Source organism: Cinclus cinclus, chromosome 22 (genome assembly GCF_963662255.1).
Source record: "Cinclus cinclus chromosome 22, bCinCin1.1, whole genome shotgun sequence".
NCBI lineage: Eukaryota > Metazoa > Chordata > Aves > Passeriformes > Cinclidae > Cinclus > Cinclus cinclus.
In genome coordinates, this window is record NC_085067.1 from 4,888,855 (window position 1) to 4,906,707 (window position 17,853).

General features: G+C 52.5%; 2 protein-coding genes across 2 annotated transcripts; one reads left to right on the forward strand and one right to left on the reverse strand.

The window, feature by feature from the left end:
* LOC134052646 (apoptosis-inducing factor 3-like) lies at nucleotides 1–6,121 on the reverse strand. The gene is made up of 18 exons (XM_062507198.1): nucleotides 6,060–6,121; nucleotides 5,820–5,929; nucleotides 5,622–5,731; nucleotides 5,168–5,212; nucleotides 5,006–5,087; nucleotides 4,760–4,872; nucleotides 4,298–4,384; nucleotides 3,987–4,078; nucleotides 3,676–3,806; nucleotides 3,005–3,120; nucleotides 2,535–2,606; nucleotides 2,132–2,195; nucleotides 1,616–1,692; nucleotides 1,418–1,535; nucleotides 1,190–1,288; nucleotides 736–811; nucleotides 212–316; nucleotides 1–83 (listed from the first exon to the last, which is right to left on the reverse strand). The coding sequence occupies exons 1-18, from the start codon at nucleotides 6,119–6,121 to the stop codon at nucleotides 41–43; spliced, it is 1,602 nt and encodes a 533-aa protein (XP_062363182.1). The 3' UTR covers nucleotides 1–40.
* A 7,169-nt stretch (nucleotides 6,122–13,290) lies between these two features.
* On the forward strand, nucleotides 13,291–17,032 carry TLCD2 (TLC domain containing 2). Its single transcript, XM_062507201.1, is given in 5 exon segments — nucleotides 13,291–13,516; nucleotides 13,519–13,804; nucleotides 14,175–14,257; nucleotides 14,736–14,818; nucleotides 16,301–17,032. Coding segments are annotated over 5 exon segments (1,056 nt in total). The 3' UTR covers nucleotides 16,679–17,032.
* Nucleotides 17,033–17,853: the final 821 nt, after the last annotated feature.

Here is a 17,853-nt window from a genome sequence, read left to right on the forward strand (position 1 = left end):
TACTTGGTTGTGAGCCCCTCACAAGGGGCACACACCAAGCTTAGCTTTGTGCCAGTGAGGGGATGTTGCCAATGTCACAGGCCCTGGAAACAAGAGATAGGTTGGGGATTTACAATGAGTGACTCCTCTTGGTTTTGTGTCTCTCAGTGGGCTCTGCTAACATGGGGAACAGCACAGAGCCACCCACCAGCTCAGTCAGGATGTCACTTACTCTGCTTCTTCTTTGGAGATTTGTTTCCCCAAGTACAAAACTTCTGCAATCAGAGACACCATGGGGTCGCAGTTCAGGCTGGCAGCTGCAGTCACATGGCCATCCCTGAAACAGAAAGAGGAAGAATGTGGATCTTATCAGTGTACATAGCTCAGCACAGCAACATCCCCGTGGCACAGTGGCCAGGGAGCAGCTGTATTTCAGAGGGTTCAGGGCAGGGTGGCTGATGCTGCAGGATGCACAGGGACTCGTGGCAGATTGCCTGGCACTGCTGGGAGCTGGGCACTGAGCCTGGAGCAGTGGGGCAGAGGGAGAGATGTGTCCCAGGCTCCCTGCCCAGCTGGTGTCATCATTTGAGTTCATTCTCTTCTCCTTCCCTGCCCAGCTTTGGTTTTCTCTGGTTCCCAGCAGCTGCTTTTAGTGCCCAACCAGGAGATGTGGAGCCTCTGTGGGATCTCTGCAGGCTGTAGGAGAGAGGACTGTGCCCTGTTTTCAGGGCATGGATTGGCCATGGATTCGCTCACCTGATGTAAAAGATCAGGAATTTCTGTTGCTCCAGGCTGCCTTTCACAACAGTGTCCGTGTATCCCTTCCCACAACCTGTGAGAGAGACCCTGTTCAGGGAGCCCTGGCACAGCAGTTGCCACCCATCCCACCTCAGAGCCAGTGTGGGGAGGGACAGAGGGGACAGTGACTGGGGCAGGGGAGCAGACTTGAAGGCCCTGGACAAGCAGAACTGACTTGGAGCCTCTCCTTGGTTTGGAGAAGGAAGTTCTTCCTCTGTGACCTGTAAGTCACTGGAGATCAGCAAAGAACAAGAGCTCTGGGTGACCTGCAGGCCCAGGACTCCAATTCACCGTGGCAGCCAGTCCAGAGCTTGAGCTGCTTCAGGTGAACTCTGCAACCACAGTGTGTTTACAAGCTCCAGATTTAGCTGGTGGGAAGTTTTTCTGCTTCCCTCTCTCTGCCCCTTCCTACCTGCATAGCGGATGCTTTTCCCAAGCAATGTGGTCCAGAAGTAAGGAACAGTGTGCAACTCCTTCCCTCTCTTCAGCATGTTTAAAGCAGCACAGTGACCTGTGATGAACCAACACTGAGAATATTTTTCTTGCAAGTCCTTAAAAAATGTTCCCTGTGCCTGCTGGTGTCCCTTCTGTCCCATTCCCATCTCTAAAGGAGCTGGAAGGTGACGTGGCTGTGCCTCACCATGGGCCTCAGCGATTTGTTGGTGACGGATGCTGGACCTGTCCCCATCGAGCAGTGCCACGGGGAAGGTGACCACATCCCCCGCAGCGAAGACATTTGGGATGTTGGTTTGCATGTGCTAATGGGATAAAAGGCAATTAGTGCAGTGATGAGAGGGAAAGGATGGGGTGTGAGCTGGGATACTCAGCTGACACTCACCAGGTTCACCAGGATGGCACCTTTGTCATCTCTGGCAATGGAGGTGCCCTTCAGAAACACTGAGTTGGGGGTTGACCCTATGGGGAGAGGAGGAGGGATGAAATGCAGCAGGGAGGGACAGGGAGGAAATTTGGCCTCACAGCTCCTGTTCCTGCTTGGAGCAGTGCACTTGGAGCAGTGACCTGTGCTTGGGCTGGTGCTGAGCCAGTGCAGGAGCAATAAAGCCAGGGCCCAGGACACAGCATGCTCTGGTAACACAGCAGGGACCTGTGGAGCTCAGCAAGAGCCAAATGCACAGCGAGAGCTTTACCAGCTCCTTTCCTCCTGCCAAGTGTATGCTCATGGGCTGCTGACTTTTTCAGGTGTTTGGGGCCAAGAAGAAGGACTGGATGATAACAGAGTGGGAAAGAGACTTCAGGGAATGGTGTCCTGGAAATGAACTGTGATGTCCTGGGCTTGCTGGATGTTCTCTCTGTTCCCAAAGCTGCCCCCCCTCTCCTGGCTGGGGTCTCTTACCTATTCCCACCACTACCACATCTGCAGGGAGATTCTCTCCATTGGCAAGAACAGCCTCTGTCACCTAGGAAAGAAGGAAGGATCATTAATAAAGAGTTAAAACCTCCGCCCTAATTCTCACAGCCTCCCTGCTGCTTTGCTCTTTGCTGTCTTTTTTCTTCCCCAGGTTTGGATCACCTTGTCCAACTAATGTGTTGCTGGGAATGTAAAAGAAAGTGATGCTGTTGTCCCTGGGGTAGGAACACTTACTGGTGTCCTTTGAGCCCAGAGCTATGTTCAGTGAAAAGGAAGGGAGGGTCTAGACATGAGAGAGGAAAGCCTGATGTAGGGCTGGGTTATATCTCAGCTTGGGCTTTTTTTCCCCTAAAATTAGCAGTTCAGGGATCACAAAGGCATGACTGACCTTTCCATCCTTTCCTTTCAGCTCACAGAGTTCTGTTTTCATGTGGAACTTCACCCCTTTATTTTGCAGCATCTGAAAAGGACTGGTTTTAGTATTCATTAGGAAATTCCAGGCTATAAAAACAGCTGTACCCAGCCAAAACCCAGGCAGGCAGCTCTGCTGCTACTCCAGGCTGCAGGGAGGTTCCATTTGTGTCCCTGGCTGGTGCAGGCAGCCTGGAAGCCTGGCTTTTCTCTGCAGTCCTGGTCAGGACTGGTGTGTGAGGTGGGTTTGGAATGAAGAATTGATGTGTGTGGAGGGGAAGATTGGGACCAGCCGTGTGTGCAGAGCTCGTGGGTGAGGACAGAGGCTGGGCATGCAGAGTTATGACTCAGCACTAGGGAGAGGTTTCCTGGGCTGAGTGTGGATCCCTGGGCTGCTTGAATATTGTGTGTTCTCCATCCTAGAAATTAGCCCCAGGTTTTTCTAACCTTCATGGCGACACCTCCAACCTGAGGACCCAGGGCATGCTGGTAAGGGAACTCCTCTCTTTCCACCACTGAGATGGTTCTAGCCTTGTCAGAGAGGAAGGCAGCCACCTCCATTCCTGCAAGGAAGAGACATGTCCAAGGTAAGCCTGCTGCAAGCATGAACCTGCACCCTTGGAACCTTTTCCCCTTCCAGGAGGACAAATCTGATGTGCTGCCAGTGCTGAGCTGCTTTGCTATGCATTTCTGGGCTGAGGTATTTAGCTCCCCCCATTCTTTGTTCTCATGCACACAGACCTGGATATTAGGAGATGCAAAGAATAGCTCCTGGTTATGTACAAAATAATTCCCTTTCTGTTCCTTAGCCCCTTGCTTTCCCAATGCTTCTGGGCAATCCAGCTCCTCTGGAGGACAGTGACCTTTTTGTAAGGCACATTTCCCTCTGTCCATGTGTAGCAATTGTTTATAGCTCTTAAAGTTTCTGGCTATCAGAGAAAAGAATGAGTGTGTGCTGTGTAATACACACCCCCAGCAGCTCCAGGGCTCCAGGGAGGATCCCAGCTGGGTAGAAAAGGAACATCCCTTCCCTGAGGGCCTCTAATTAATGTGCACATGCAACAGAAAGGGGTTTGAAAGCTCTCACTGATGGTTTGACACCCACTCCAGCCTGGTACCTATGAATGATGCTCCTACAATCACCAGATTCTTCCCAGTTGCCAGCTCCAAGATCTTGCTGGACTCTTCTGGGGTTTGGAGTGTGCATATGTTCTGCAGGTCTGCACCTGGGACTTTGAGGAAACCAGAGCTGAAAGAGAGAGAATCCAAATTTCATTGTATAAATTAAACAGAAAGAATGAGAAGGGAGCACAAACCTACAGCTGTGTCATTCCATTCTGCCCTTTCATCTCATTTCTCACCTCCACCTCTACATCCCAGTGCTGTCCTGCCTAAAACCCTGTGTGTTGCAAACACTTTGTGCACTTACTGGCTGCCTGTTGCAATGAGCAGCTGGTGGTACTTCTGAGAGGACCCATCCATGAAGTGAACTTTTTGCTTCTGGAAATCCACCGACACTGCCTGCAGGAGAGAGAGGACACAGATCAGACAGGTAGCTCTGATCCACTCTCTGTCTTGCCTGTGTGCCTTGTTTCTGGGCACTCAGGTGAGATGAGAGGTGCTGGGGTCCTCTCTCCCACTTCCCACAGGTCCACCCATGGATGCACAGAGCAGTGTTACACCCTCCCCATGGCAGGAGCAGGATCACCCACTGAGGACTGAGCTCAGCTGCTCTGGTACCTCCTTCTCTGTCCAGAACTCTATGCCCCTAGCCTCAAGGAATTCAGGTTTCCTGAAGTAGATGTCCTCAGCTTTCAAGTTCATTTCCTGGAAACACAGTAAAAATATGAAATGAGGCAGCAATTCTTCTGAAGTGTTTCTTGTGGAGTCTGTTTGTAAAAGAGGTGAATTTTTCATTAGTGAATCACAGCTCCCCAGACTGCCCCACCCCTATCACCTTGTACCCGCCTCAGAAAAACCACCAACATTTAGTGGGAAGAATTCAATAACAGGAGATACAGGCATCAGCTTCTGTTGACTCTGATCAAAGGGAGAAAAAAGATGTTTTCCTGAAAATAACACCCCAAATCCTTTTGGATGCCTCAACACTCCTGCTTTGCTCACTCCATTGCTCCTGGCCCTGAGTGTGGCCTGTGGAACACCTGGTGCCCAGACACAGTCCTGCCCTTGTCACACACAAACCTTGCTGAGTTTGGACTTGTCATAGGGAATGTGTTTCTCATTGGTGGCCATGATGATCCTGCCAGTGAATCCCTCTTGGCGAAGAGTCTCTGCACACACCAGGGCAGCCACACCTACAAGAGATGCTCATCTCAGCCCTCTGACACGTCACTGTGGAGGAGGAGGAGCAGGTCTGTCCTCCCTGGAGAGGAGAGTGGCAGCTCCCAGTGTGTGTGGAGGGGGCAGAGCTCAAATCCCTTCACTGACCTCCCCCCAGCAGCAGCGTCGTGTTCCTGTTGAGGAGGCACCTCCTGCTTGTGTCCTTTACCCTCAGGCTGCTTTCCAGGTCCTGCAACAAAATGGAAATGCTCAAGTCACACACAACCCAAGGCACTGCCTGTGCTCAGTGACAGCAGGTAAGGTCAGTACCTTCTTTTTGGCTGTAATAAACACCTTCCCATCTTCCACTGTTACCTGAAGGAGGGAAAGGAGAGGTTTTTTAAGTGCTGTATCCATGAGGTTGTGGTAGGAGCTCTCCTGGGAGATCGTGGTCCAGTGATCTGTCTCTGACTCTGATCTTGGATGTCACATGATGCTGAGGAGCTCACGAGCTTTTCTCCTCATCCTAAGAGCACTGAGGAAGAGCTGTAAATCCTCTTTTTCTTTCCAAAAGCACTTGTGCTGGCTCTGAGGAATACCAGGATCTATGGCATCACCTTTGATTGAAAGGAGCTTTAGGGCAGGGAGTTACATAATCCCAAGAAATCATCCCAAGGATCATCCCTTGTGCTGAAGCTCTGTGTGATAGAGCTGTGGTCAGGGCAGGGGGCTTGTGAGAAAGAATGAATGTGAGAGGCACCCAGATGGGAGGACAAGAAGTCACCTTAAAGCAGGAGATACAGTCCAGAGCAGGGTATTCCTCAATGTCTCCAGTCCTGATGTTAAAGCAGGCCCCATGCCAGGGGCAGCGCAGCCTCTCCCCTCTCAAGACCCCTGCAAGAGAACCCCCCCCGCCAGCTGGGCAGTGAGAACCAACCTCCCCAAGGTGGATTTTTTTTCCCCTGCCCCAAGTTGGGGTTACCTTTGCTCAGTGGGGCACCATAGTGGGGACATTTACTGCCTAGAGCACGAAATTCCTTCCTGTTCCTCACCAGCAGCACTGGGTATCCGGCCACCATCACCTCCAGGAGCCTGAGGGAGAAGTGCAGAGGTGGGAACTGAACCACCCAAATCCCCAGCATCACCTCCAGGAGCCTGAGGGAGAGGTGCAGAGGTGGGCACAGAACCTGCCAAATCCCCACCATCACCCCCAGGCACTCACTGTCCATCCCCGACGTCGTCCTCCCTGCAGACCTCTTCAGTGATGGTGTCATCGCTGTCCATGCTGGGAGCTGATCAATGTTGGGCACTCAAAGGGTCCCAGATTTCTTATGAAGCAGCAAAATGACCTTCAGCTGGTGGAAAACACACATTTTTAAACTTTGTGTCCAAACCAAACACCCATTCCTCTGCCCTTTTATCCTCTGAATTAACCCACTTCTCGTTTCCAGCCCTGTGTCCCACTAAATTCAACTGCATCTCAGGGTGAGTGAGCAAATGTGATTAATGGCTCTTGTAAACAAATACAATTATTTATGGGGAGGTGCTGCCGCCACAGCCCATATCTCCCTCAAACTGGTCTAAAGAGATGGTTCAGCCTCTCCAACATTTGTGCAGAGATGTTATTAATGAAAATTACCCTGAAAACACTAATCCCTGCCCAAAATGCCTCCTAGGCTAGAAAACAGCCAATCCCCTTGGTCCTTAGTGCTCTCCCTGCCTTAGCACTCATTGAGAGGCTGATTAGGAATCTCCCTCTCTATTTTGGAGGGGAAAACAGCAAGAAATGGAGCAGAGGAAGGTAATTCGAGGCAGGTTTCGGTGCAGGGTGGTGACTTGCTCCTGCAAATCATGCCTGTATCGCTTTGCTAATCCCAGGTTCTTTAGGAGAAGCATTGGTGGGTACTCACCTGGTCCTACTAGAAGGGTCCAGGCACCTGTCCCCCAGGTCAGAGAGCCACCACTGCTTCTGTCTGTGACTTTCTGCTGTGAGGTGACACCCTGGTGTCTCACCACAGGTGCCCTGCCTGCTGCCAGCCCACGGCTGATGATGCTCTCCCCAAATTGCACAACGTTCCCATCCATCAAGAGATGCAGCTCCTGGAAACGGCTGCCTGCCAGGGAGTTTTATCTGATTTCTGCAACTGACCTGAGCCTAATTAATGGTATTTTGCTGGGGTTTAGAGTTGCAAAAGAACTGAGGGTACATAGGAATTATGGCACAGGTGTGGTGCCATACAGGTGTTCTGCATTATAGGCAGTGTTACCAGAAACTCAACAGGATTCAGTGATGTCCCATGGGCCTTTCCCACTGCCCCTTTTCCTGATGGAAAACACTCCAGCTCAACACAAGGTATTTTTGCAGCACTTTGGAATGATATTGCTACTTTTTATATATTTTAACAACATTTAAAATGGAATGTGAAGTTTTCAGCAGCTCTGCATGTGCCTTACATCCCAGCTCTGCTCCTGGTTCAGTCACTGATGTCCAGGGACATGATCCCATCATCCCTTGGCCCATGAAAGATGGCATGGAGCATGGTGCTGCTTGCTGGGCTATTTTTACAACAAAGTGGGAGTTGCAAAAAACCAGGAGTAACACCTACACTGTTTGTGTCTCCTCTTGCTCTTATCTCTATTTTCACAGTCAATATGTTTCATAATTTAATATATGCCTCAAAAATTAAGGGGGGAAAAGTTCCCTACAGCCTGCTTCCATCATCTCCCTTGCAGAACAAGAGATCCACAGGGATCAGCTCCCTGCCAGCAGCATATTCCCAAATCCAGCAGCAGGGGGAATAAAAATCCTCTGGTCGGTATGATCTGGAGAAGAAGGCACGTGCAGGATGCTGGATAAGTGCAGGCTGAATTATTTGGGAAGCAGTTCAATTCATGGGACCCTCCAAGCCACGAGCACCCCTTCCTTCAGAGCAGGATACCGGGACACTGCCTTGTCCGGACAATCCTGGCCCACGGGCTCTGCACACCCATGATGGGCACAGGAACGAGGGATTTTCTCACAGCACCAGTGAGCAGCTTCTGGGCTCTGCCCTCCTGGCCAGGAGCCGGAATGTGAAGCAATTTGGCTGCCAAACGTCCGTATTTAAACTCTCTATAATTATTCCCCAGAAGCTCATTCCCACGTGGAGCAGCAGCAGCCCTCGCCGAGCGTTCTCTGACTCAGCAGAAATCGCTGGAAAATGTTTGCTCAAGGATGGAAACCTGCAGTGAACAGGCGAAGGGGCAGGCACAGAGGTGTGCAGCTCTGGGATGAGGCAGGTGGAGCTTGATCCTGTGCGGGGACATTTGCATTGCCGGGCTGAGCAGCAGATTTAGCTGTTGGATGTTGGTGGATGCAGCCGAGCAGGAAAGGCTTCTGTAAAGTGGAAAGGAAAGGACAAAACAAAATGCTTGACAGAGGCAAAGATTATAGAATGGATATTTAAAAGGTGAAAGACAAAGAATACAAAGTGGAAAAGGACATTGGATGTCAGAGAGAAGGTCGGGGTTGGCTGCAGGGATGTTAGTGTGTGTCAGTAACACACATTATGCCCTCAAGAGACTGGGATAGGATTGGAGGCAGATTTTCAGGAAGATGCTGTGTAAACATCTTCTGGCCCTTTTTAGGTAAACCAGAGGTGGTTACTCAGAGGGTTTTAGACCTTTGCTTGTAGCACAAGTCAGGATTAAACATAGGAAGGGAGGAAAAGGAAGTGGTGCCCTCAACCACAGAGCCCAGGTGGGCATCAGACATCTCTGAGCAGATCTGCCACCCACGTTGGTGCTGACTCACACGAGCTGTTAACCTGACCTTGGATTTATTAGACACCTTCACTCCTGCTGTGTCTCCTCAGTGCTGCTGGCCCTCCAGAAAACTCAAGTTTAGAGGCAAGGATTTAAGGGGTGTAACTTCCTTGCCTTCAAGTTCCCACCACCATCAGCTGGAGTAACACATTTTTTTCATGCATGGCTGTGTGGATTCATCTTTTTCTCAGTTCACCCAGCTCAGGGCCCTTCCCTGCTCTACCAGATCCACTGATTTTAACATGAAGCCCCCACGGAGTCAAATCATAGGAAAACTGCTCAGCTGCAGGAAGAGGAAGTGAGGTGAAACCTGCAGCGGAGCTGAAGTGATTAATGGGGCACTGCTCTCAGAACAGCTTGGTTTGTGATATTAATAATGAGAGAATTCAGGAGGGAACCTAACGTGTTCCAAGCTGCAGAGCTGGCAGCAGCAGGAGGTGCAGTGGGGAAGCTCCTGTGCTTGTATTTGTAAAACAGGAGGAATTGAGTGGGCTCAGAGGGTGTGATGCTGAACTGTTATAGGGGCTGAGACGCGCTTCCACCTTGGAGGACCTGTCTGAAATGCAAAAAACCCCATGCAGTCACAAATGCATCATAATGTCATCATAAAGCACATGCATATTCATCCAAAATTACTTAAGCTTGAGACTGGTGAATTAAATAGGGAAAAAAAGTGTTTATCCCACAAGGGAAGAAGATGAGGAAAAAGAAATACTTAGTGGAAATGAATTTGCTTACAGGGTAAGAATAATTATATGTGGTGTTTCACATTTTCTTCCTAAGCATTCATGTCTGGTGATGGTGAGAGATGTGATACAGGCCTGGCAGACACCTGGCACCACTTCACAGTGAACACTGGGAAAGGAAAGAAGGAACCTGAAACCTTACAAATAGCAGCACATTAACAGTTCAGAAAGTCAAAATATTTGGGGTGTGGCAGCTGCTGAAAGCAGAGGAGACCTGCCCATGCTGCTGTGCTTCAAGGGGATTTGCCAGTCAATGGAATTTTGTTTATCCCATGGCATACCTGTGCAGTTGGAGTGAGGAGAAAGCACATCCTTCGTGCTCTCATCCTTCTGGCTCATGGTAGATGGTCCAGCCCAAGCCCTTGAGAAACAGCTGACCCTGCAGCATCCTTTGGGACACTCTGCTGTCAACACAGGTTTCTTCAACAAGTCCCTTATGCCAAGTCCTGAGGGGGAAAACTATTCTTCCAATCCTGGAAAAAAAGGAAAAAGGCAAAAAGAAGAGCATCCATTTCAATCTGCCTTGGGGTCATTTTTCACATGGGCAAAGCAGGCTCTGCCTGGGTGGTTTGGGAACATTGCCACATGCCAGGCTGCAGAAAGCAACTCCTGTGCCCAGTCTGCAACTGATAACTGGCACCAGAACATGCTGGTTCTAGGAAGCTCCCAGGAGATATTGTATTCCAGAAACAATCTCAGGAAGGATGAGCAGCCTGGGCAGCAGAACACCTACAGGGCTGGTCAAAACACTGTGGTGTGGAAGGAAAACCCTTCCCTCAGAAGTGAGAGCTTGCAGACCTGGCCAGGGTAAATGGGAAGGCTGAAAGCACATCTGGCTCATCCTCTGCCAGACGAGTTCAGGTCCTGAGGTCGGTGGTAAAGTGCTGCACATATTGGTATTTCTTGCCTTAAATTAAAGCTGCTCACCACACTCACAGAGACTGAAATCCCTTTCTCCCCTGTCCACAGCAAGTTCTACCCGGAGCATATCCAACTTCCACATCAAGAAGGTGTTCCTGGCTGGAAAGGGTAGATGCTCAAGTTTGAATTGATTTCAACTCTCTCCACAGCTGCCTCTGCAATGCCTGGGCATGCTTTGCCATGCAGAACCTGCATTTTGCACAGTAGATCCTTTCATAAGTGTGGAGTTCCAGACTTCCTGAATGGAGATGTGGACATACAAAGCATTCCTACATCATCTGACTTCTTATGGCCTAAAGCAGACAGAGTGGTGACACAGTTTAGAGAGGGATGGAGACATCAGCTAATTAAAATTTGGAAGCCAAGCTGCTTGATTTGTTTTGAGCCCTTGGACTCCTCAGATTACTTCAGGTGTGAGCCAGGTCTGGAATAAGGTGAGCAGATGGGTTTTATGACTCCCTGGATGCAGAAAGGCAGATTAAGGGAGGGAAACTTTGCAAAAACAGGAGCATGACTTGTGCCTGGCTCCCACATCTGTTGGCTCCAGTGAATCCTCTGTGGCATTTGGGAGCACAGTGGGTTCCTCCTAAAGTAAGGGATGGTGGAAGTGTAAAGTACACCCAAATCCCCACCCAGGAGTAGCTGGGGAGCACCTGGGGAGGACAGAGCTCAGATGGCAGAATTCCTGTGGTGGATTATCACTAAACTGCCGGCTTTTTATTGTGGAAAATGGGTTGTATCTCTCAGATGTGCTGCAGAGAAACTCCAGCCCGGGGAAGGGAGACAAAAACGATTGTCTCGCTATTGAATAAAACTCTGTACTCTCGATTTACACCCCGGCTGCTGCTGGAGAGAGCCCCCACTATGGGATTAACTGTGGTGCCCGTGGCATTATGGGATGGACCTGGGCACGTCCTTGCTGGTATCTGCAAGGAGTCCCCTGCCCTGCTGGGAGCAGGCACCGGCAGCCACCCGGCACCAGGCTGAGCTGCCTCTCTGCTGAAAATGAGGTCGTTTGGGGACAGTCGAAAAACTTCTGGAAATCTGGGTGAAAAAGGCAGTATCTCCAAATAAGGTGGGAATGAGGAATCCCATCGGATCGGGCTGCCAGCTCTCCAGCGGGTGTGCAGGGACCTCTTGTGGCAGCTGCGCCCCAGAGCTCCTGTCCCTGCTCTTACGTTCGGGTTCTTTAGGGACAAGCCTGGCCCCCACAAGGCTTTGGCGTGTGGTTGAATATTTGGCCTGATCTGGTGTCAGGGGACTTGTTTGTAACTGGGCTTGGAAGTCTCCAGTTCCAAAACCGCCCCCGGTTAATGCCATTGCTGCAGAGGAAGGAAGACAAGGAGAAAAGGCTGGAATTAGGATTTTAAGAAGCTACTTGCTCATTGAGAAGTCCTGGTTAAATTAAAAAAAAAAAGGGGGGGGCTAAAATGACCCAAAAAGTAGTTTATATGTAACTGTTGGTACTGCTCTAGCAATGGGATCAAAGTCCTTGAACCAGAGGCTCAATTAATCACAGCTTAAATTCCTCCCATGCAGGAGTGGTAGGTAAAAGCTCTCTAGCCTCCAGAAACATTTTAACTATTCCTGTCCCCGAGCCCGGCTGAGTGTTCATCTTTGGGATAAACACAAATGGAGGAGCCCCTGGGGAAACGGGGCTGGACTTGCAGACATTCCACGGTCTGGGGTTTTCCCTGCAGGCAGGTGAAGGGCAGAGTTGTCACTAAGAAACGGGGCAGTCAAGATTTTTTTTGAGGCTAAAATACCACAGATGACTTCTCATTCGGAAACTTGCTCTGTGCAATTTTATACTCAATTAATTGTTAAATGATTTTTCTCCTCGGTGCCCAGAGCAGCCCAGCACGTCTCCAAGGCATATCTCTCTTTCCCCAGCACATCTTATGCTGAACAAAAATGTCTTTGCATTTGGTCTTCTCAGTAACAGATTAGCCTGTGTGATCCTTTCAGTCCTAATACATGAGATTATTTTAAATCCCCTGAGCACTCAGGGCTGCCTATTACTTCAGGCGGTGTCTCCCTGCCACGTAACTGTTATGAAAGTACATTGTCTTGCCTGGCTTTTAAGCAAATTTGTGCAGCATGAACAGATGCTTTTCTACCAGCTGGGACTATCATAGAAACAGAGAATCGTTTAGGTTGGAAAAGAACCTCACCCGCCTCCCAATTTGATTAAATCACTCAGCGTCCCTTCCATCAGTGTGTATTTGATGTTTTTGTGTCCATTGCCCCAAAGCCAGGACATCAACTACGCGCTCAGGCTCCACACGTTTCTGTTTCAGCGAAGTAGAAGATTTCATCCAAAATTAATACCTCAAAGGAGACGTGGAGTTTGACATTAATCGGTGTGTACACGGTGACTCAGCCCGGCGGCAGAAGGGGAAGCGAGGGCTATGCAGCAGCTTCTGCTGGAGACTTCAAAAAGCAGCAAGGGAGCGATCAAATTACGGGAAGCTGGAAAAGCAGCGCAGTTGTAGGGTAGAACTAAAATTGTGGCTACGGGATTGTGAATTTCCACAACCTCCAGACAGCAGAGCTGGGGTATCCCAGGCATCGGGGAGCTCCTCTCGGGACCAGGGCATGGGACAGGGGGATGAGGGATAGCAGTGCTGTGGGCAGAGCATTTTTAGGCAAGGCAATCAGATCTTTTCCGTCCTTGATGTAAGATTAGCCCCGGTGGTGTGGTCGGGGGGGGGGGGGTGGTGACCCGGGGTGAACGGCGGCTTGGAAAGCTCCTGCTTAAGGAAACAATGACAGTAACTGGTATCACCTGCCGGGGATGCTTTGGGGTGAAGAACCACCGGCCGCAGCACTCATGGGAAAGGCGTTCGGCCACCCGGTGGAGGAGGAACCTCCGGGGAACGAGTGAAGTGCCCCCAGTTCCCGCACAGCTACGGGACACGCGTTCCCTGCTCCGTGCCACGCTCTCAGCCGGCTCCGGGCTGGCGCCGCTTCTGCCGTGCGATGCCTGGGAAGGCGGACACGTCCCCGGGGGCTCCATTCCCGTTCTTCCGCTCCCCGTGTCCCACGCCCCGACGGGAAGCGCTGCCGCTGCGTGTCCGCACCCCTGCGCGGGGGGATGAGGAAATTGCCAGCGCCAGCAGCGGGGCGGCCCCCGGCCCTTCCCCTCGGGGGTGATGCTCGCTGTACCCCCGCCCGGGCGATGCGCACCGCGGTCGGAGCAGGGCAGGGCGGGGCGGTGCCGGTGCCCAGGGCGGGTCCCGGGGCTGGGCGAGGCGGAGCCCGTCGGGCAGCGAGGCCGGTCCCATGGGAGCCCGGCGGGCCGCTGGATGCCCATGGCTTTCAGCCCGGGGCTGCTGGTGGTGGCAGGTTCCTTCGCCGCTTTCCGCCTGTTGAACCGGGGGCTGGAGCGGCTCGTGCCGCCGCCGCCCTCGGCCCGACGCAACCGCTGGAAGTGGCGCAACATCTGGACATCGCTGGCACACAGCGTGCTCAGCGGCGGCGGGGCGCTGGCCGGGTGAGCGGCACCGCGGGGCCCCGCAAGGACATAGGGATGCAGGGGGGACCGGGACATTGGGAGGAAAGGGGGACGTGGAGGGAACCCGACGGGAACGTGCGGCCAAGGGTGCTCTAAAGGAAATGGGGGTGTTGGGGTCCCTGGGGAGTGTGAGGACCTGCAGACTGAGGGACAAGGTCCGAGGGACAGGGAGGCACCAGGGGATGGGGAGACTTCAGGAAAAACGGGAGGAGAGGGGTGGCTGTGAGTGGAGCAGGGCAACAGGAGGTCTCCGGGGAGGGTCGGCAGCACCAGGTGGGTACTGAGGCCATCGGGAGGGAAATGGGAAACCGGTGGCACTGCCCGACACTCACAACCTCTCTCCCTGCAGGTTCTACCTCCACCCCGAGCTGTCCAACGACTTGGTGGGCACACACCCACCCGGGGCTCACAGCCTGGTCGCCGTGTCTGTAGGTGAGGTGTGGCCATGGGCTGTCTCCCTGTTCTGTCCCCCGAGGGGTCTTCACGGGCTCGTCGGTGCCTGACACCAGCCCCTCGAGCCATGTCGTGATGTCTCAGGCACCTCAAACAATCGCTCTATTCTTGACAAAGGACAGTGGCTCCTTTCTGTCCCACGGCACCCGCAGCCAGGAGGTACTGGGCACCGGGCTGCCCTCCACCGTCCTCGGGGGGAGCCTGGCCCTGGAGAGTCCCAAAAGTGCACACATGGGGTTGGTGGAGTTAATTGGTGCCTCTTCCTGGGAGCACATCCTACAGAGTGATTGCAAGAGAGACCCAAACCACACCAATTTCCTTCTGCTGTGTGTGACTCCCCACCCACACAGATGTGACCATCACTTCCCAGTCAGCTGCAGAGCCCACTGGGGCAGGGGGGATTCATTGGCACAACCCTTCCTGACCCCCATTTTGTTCATGGATTCTCCAATCCCAGGCTATTTCCTCGAAGACTTTGTGGACATGTTGTGCAATCAGAAACTTCATCAGTCCTGGGAGCTGCTCTTTCATCACTCTGTGGTGAGTGTACCAGCACAGGTACCACCAGGGAGGCTGGGGATGGGGGACATGAGTGGGGCTCCTGCTGTTGTTTGTGTTGGTGTTTGCTGCCTGCTACAAAGTCTGATTTTATTTCCTCGGGAGACGAGCCCAGACAGCAGGGCCTGGAGTTCCTTCTGGTCCTGCAGGACTCTACTCTTAGAGGGTCTGCAGAAAGGCACCCAAAAATGGGGTAGGAAAAAAAACTTATGTACACAGAGTGTGGGAGCAAAGGGCTGGGCTGATCCACAACAGTGTCACTGCCAGCAGTGACCCAGCTGTCCCCTCTGGTACAGGTGAGCAGTTCGCCTCCTGTGGCTCTTGCTTTCTTGAAACCTGCCAGGAAGGGCTGCACACCCCCTCCATCCACCTCCCACTCCCCAGGGTGCTCTCCTCTCACCTGAGGCTGGTGTGGCTGGAGCAGCTGTGATGCAGGACCCCCACACTCCAGTGCCTTCTGCCTGTCTTGCTGTGCCCTGTTTGGGTTTCTCTCTGATCACTTCTGATGTCCAGGTGCTGGAGTGTTTTTCCCAACCAAAACAATTCTGTGCTGCTGAGAGTCTGGATGCTGCAGGGCAGGGGTGTGGCACAGCCTGGAGCTGAGCAGCAGAGATGCTGCAGGGTTCAGGGGAGGCTCAGGGGTGTACAGGGCCTGGGGAGGGGGACAGGGACAGTGCTGGCATTCACCTGGGATGAGATGGGGTAGGCGGACCTGCTCTTGTCAGTGAGCCCTGGGGCTCTGCTGGCTGCTGCTGGTAAGCCAAAAGTTCATCTCCACAATAGAGCTAATTCAAGCCAAGACAGTGACTTAACGAGCGGGGAACAGATAATCTCATTACACAGCCCATACAGAGAACAGCATTAATGGCATAAACCGAAGAAAGGACTGAGTGTGCTGAAGCGTGGGCAGGCAGAGCCTGTCCCCCTGCCTGGCAGGGAGGGTGCGGGGCAGGAATCCTGTCCCAAACAGCCCCATCCTCTGCTGCAGCACCCAGCAGCCCCAGGGTGCTCCAGGGGGCTCTCTGATACACCAAAGCCACCTAATCTCTGCAGGGTGCCTGCTGGGGAGAATCCCAGAGCCAAGAGCAGCCGTAACCCTGGGCTGCAGTCTCCCTTCCTGTCCATTCATTGTGTGTGGAAAAACTTGCTGGGCCACAACCAGCTGGACTCCCCAGGCCACAACAGCAGGGCTAGGTCAGGCTGCTTTATCTCCTCAGCCAACCTGGGGCTTAGAAAGTTGTTTCCTTCTCTTCCCACTGGAACAAAAAACCCCACTCAGGTTTCATGCAATGGTGAGGAGGTGCCAGAGGCTGCAGTGCTGCAGGGATGACCGGTGCTTTAGCACTGCTGTGATGATCCTTTCCACCTCTTCTCCATGCTGTGCCCAAGCGTGGAGGATTCCAGCTTGCAGCAGCTGAGACCAACCAGCCCCTGGGCTCAGCCTCTCTTCTCCCTCCTTCCCAGGTGATCATCTGCTTTGGTATTGCCGTGCTGCTCCACCAGTATGTTGGCTTTGCCCTGGTGGCTTTACTGGTGGAGATCAACTCCATTTTCCTCCACCTGCGGCAGATCCTGCTCATGGCCAACCTGGTGCACACCACCTGCTACCGCCTCAACAGCCTCATCAACCTGGGCACCTACGTGGTGTTCCGCATCGCCACGCTGGCCTGGATGACCCGCTGGCTCTTCCTCAATCGCCACAACGTGCCCCCAGCCACCTACGCTGTGGGCACGATGGGCATGGCAATCATGACACCCATGAACATCATCCTCTTCTACCGCCTGCTGCGGAGTGATTTCTTCAAATGCAGACGGGACGTGCGGCGGGAGAAGGAGGAATAGCCCCCTCCCCTGTGAGGGGGGCAGTTCCAAGCCCATGGAGCAAGTGGAGGGTGAACGTGGCTGTTTCAGTACCTTCAGGGAGGGGCTGCACTAACAGAGCATCCAGGCTTTTCTTGTGGCTCAAGGTCCTGGGCCCTGCACAGGAGAGGAGGTGCTCATGTACCAGGCACTGTGGCTCTGCTCCCCAAACGCTTTTGGATGATGTGGTTGGACAATTGGGAGCTGCTCAGAGAAGCCTCAACAGCTCTCACAGCTCCCTGAGGCACCACTGAGACGAGAAGGGAGCAGAGTAGCACTGCTCTTCCAGACATCCCGACACCACAGGGTGTTTCCAACCCCTTTGGTGCTGCAGCCCCCAGAATCCCATCAGCCCCAGGACACTGAGTCCTCTGTGCTATCTCCTATGGGAACAGCACCAGCAAGACAGGCTCCAAGGCTTTGTCTTTGAGGTGATGGTCAGTAAAAACCAATCCCTGCACTAATGAGCCCTCCATGAGGCGATTGTCCAAGGCTGAGACCTGGCTGGGGGGCTGCTGCCCACTGTGGGGTGCAGGTCGGGGGCAGCCCCAACCTCTCCTGACAACTGGAGCTTTTCCCGTGTTGTTTTGTCCCCAGATAATTTAAGTGCCCATAAATGAGCGTGGGAGAGCATGAATGGCTGGCAGGAGGATGCTGTGTGATGGTCACTTCCCACAGATGTGGGGTTTTCAGGCACCTTTTAGGATTCAGACATCTGTTAGGAATGCCAAATTGTGCTGCGGAGCCCGGTATAACGCTCTCACCCAGCAGCAAAGGCTCTTACTAACACGAGCTTTTAATAAATGGCTGCAAATGAAGTGGCTTGAGGGGAAAGGACTGAGAGGGGACAAAAGGACTTGGCATCCCAGCCCACTCTGGGGGTGTCACTGCTTAGCACAGTCCTTACCCTGTGTCTCCCTGCCATTAAATGAAAATACACTGTGCACTGGCACACTCTACCTCTTTTGTTGTTTTTTTCTCCCACACCCCTCTCCTTTCTCTGAAGGAAGATGAAGGTTTTCAAATGTTTTTCTACTCCACATTTCCTTTTCCTCACCGATTCTCACGCACTGGACTGTTTCCCAGCAGACCAGCACTGTGTATGTAACAGGATCATCCCACTTGCAGTTACGTGATCCTGTCTGGAGAAATCCACT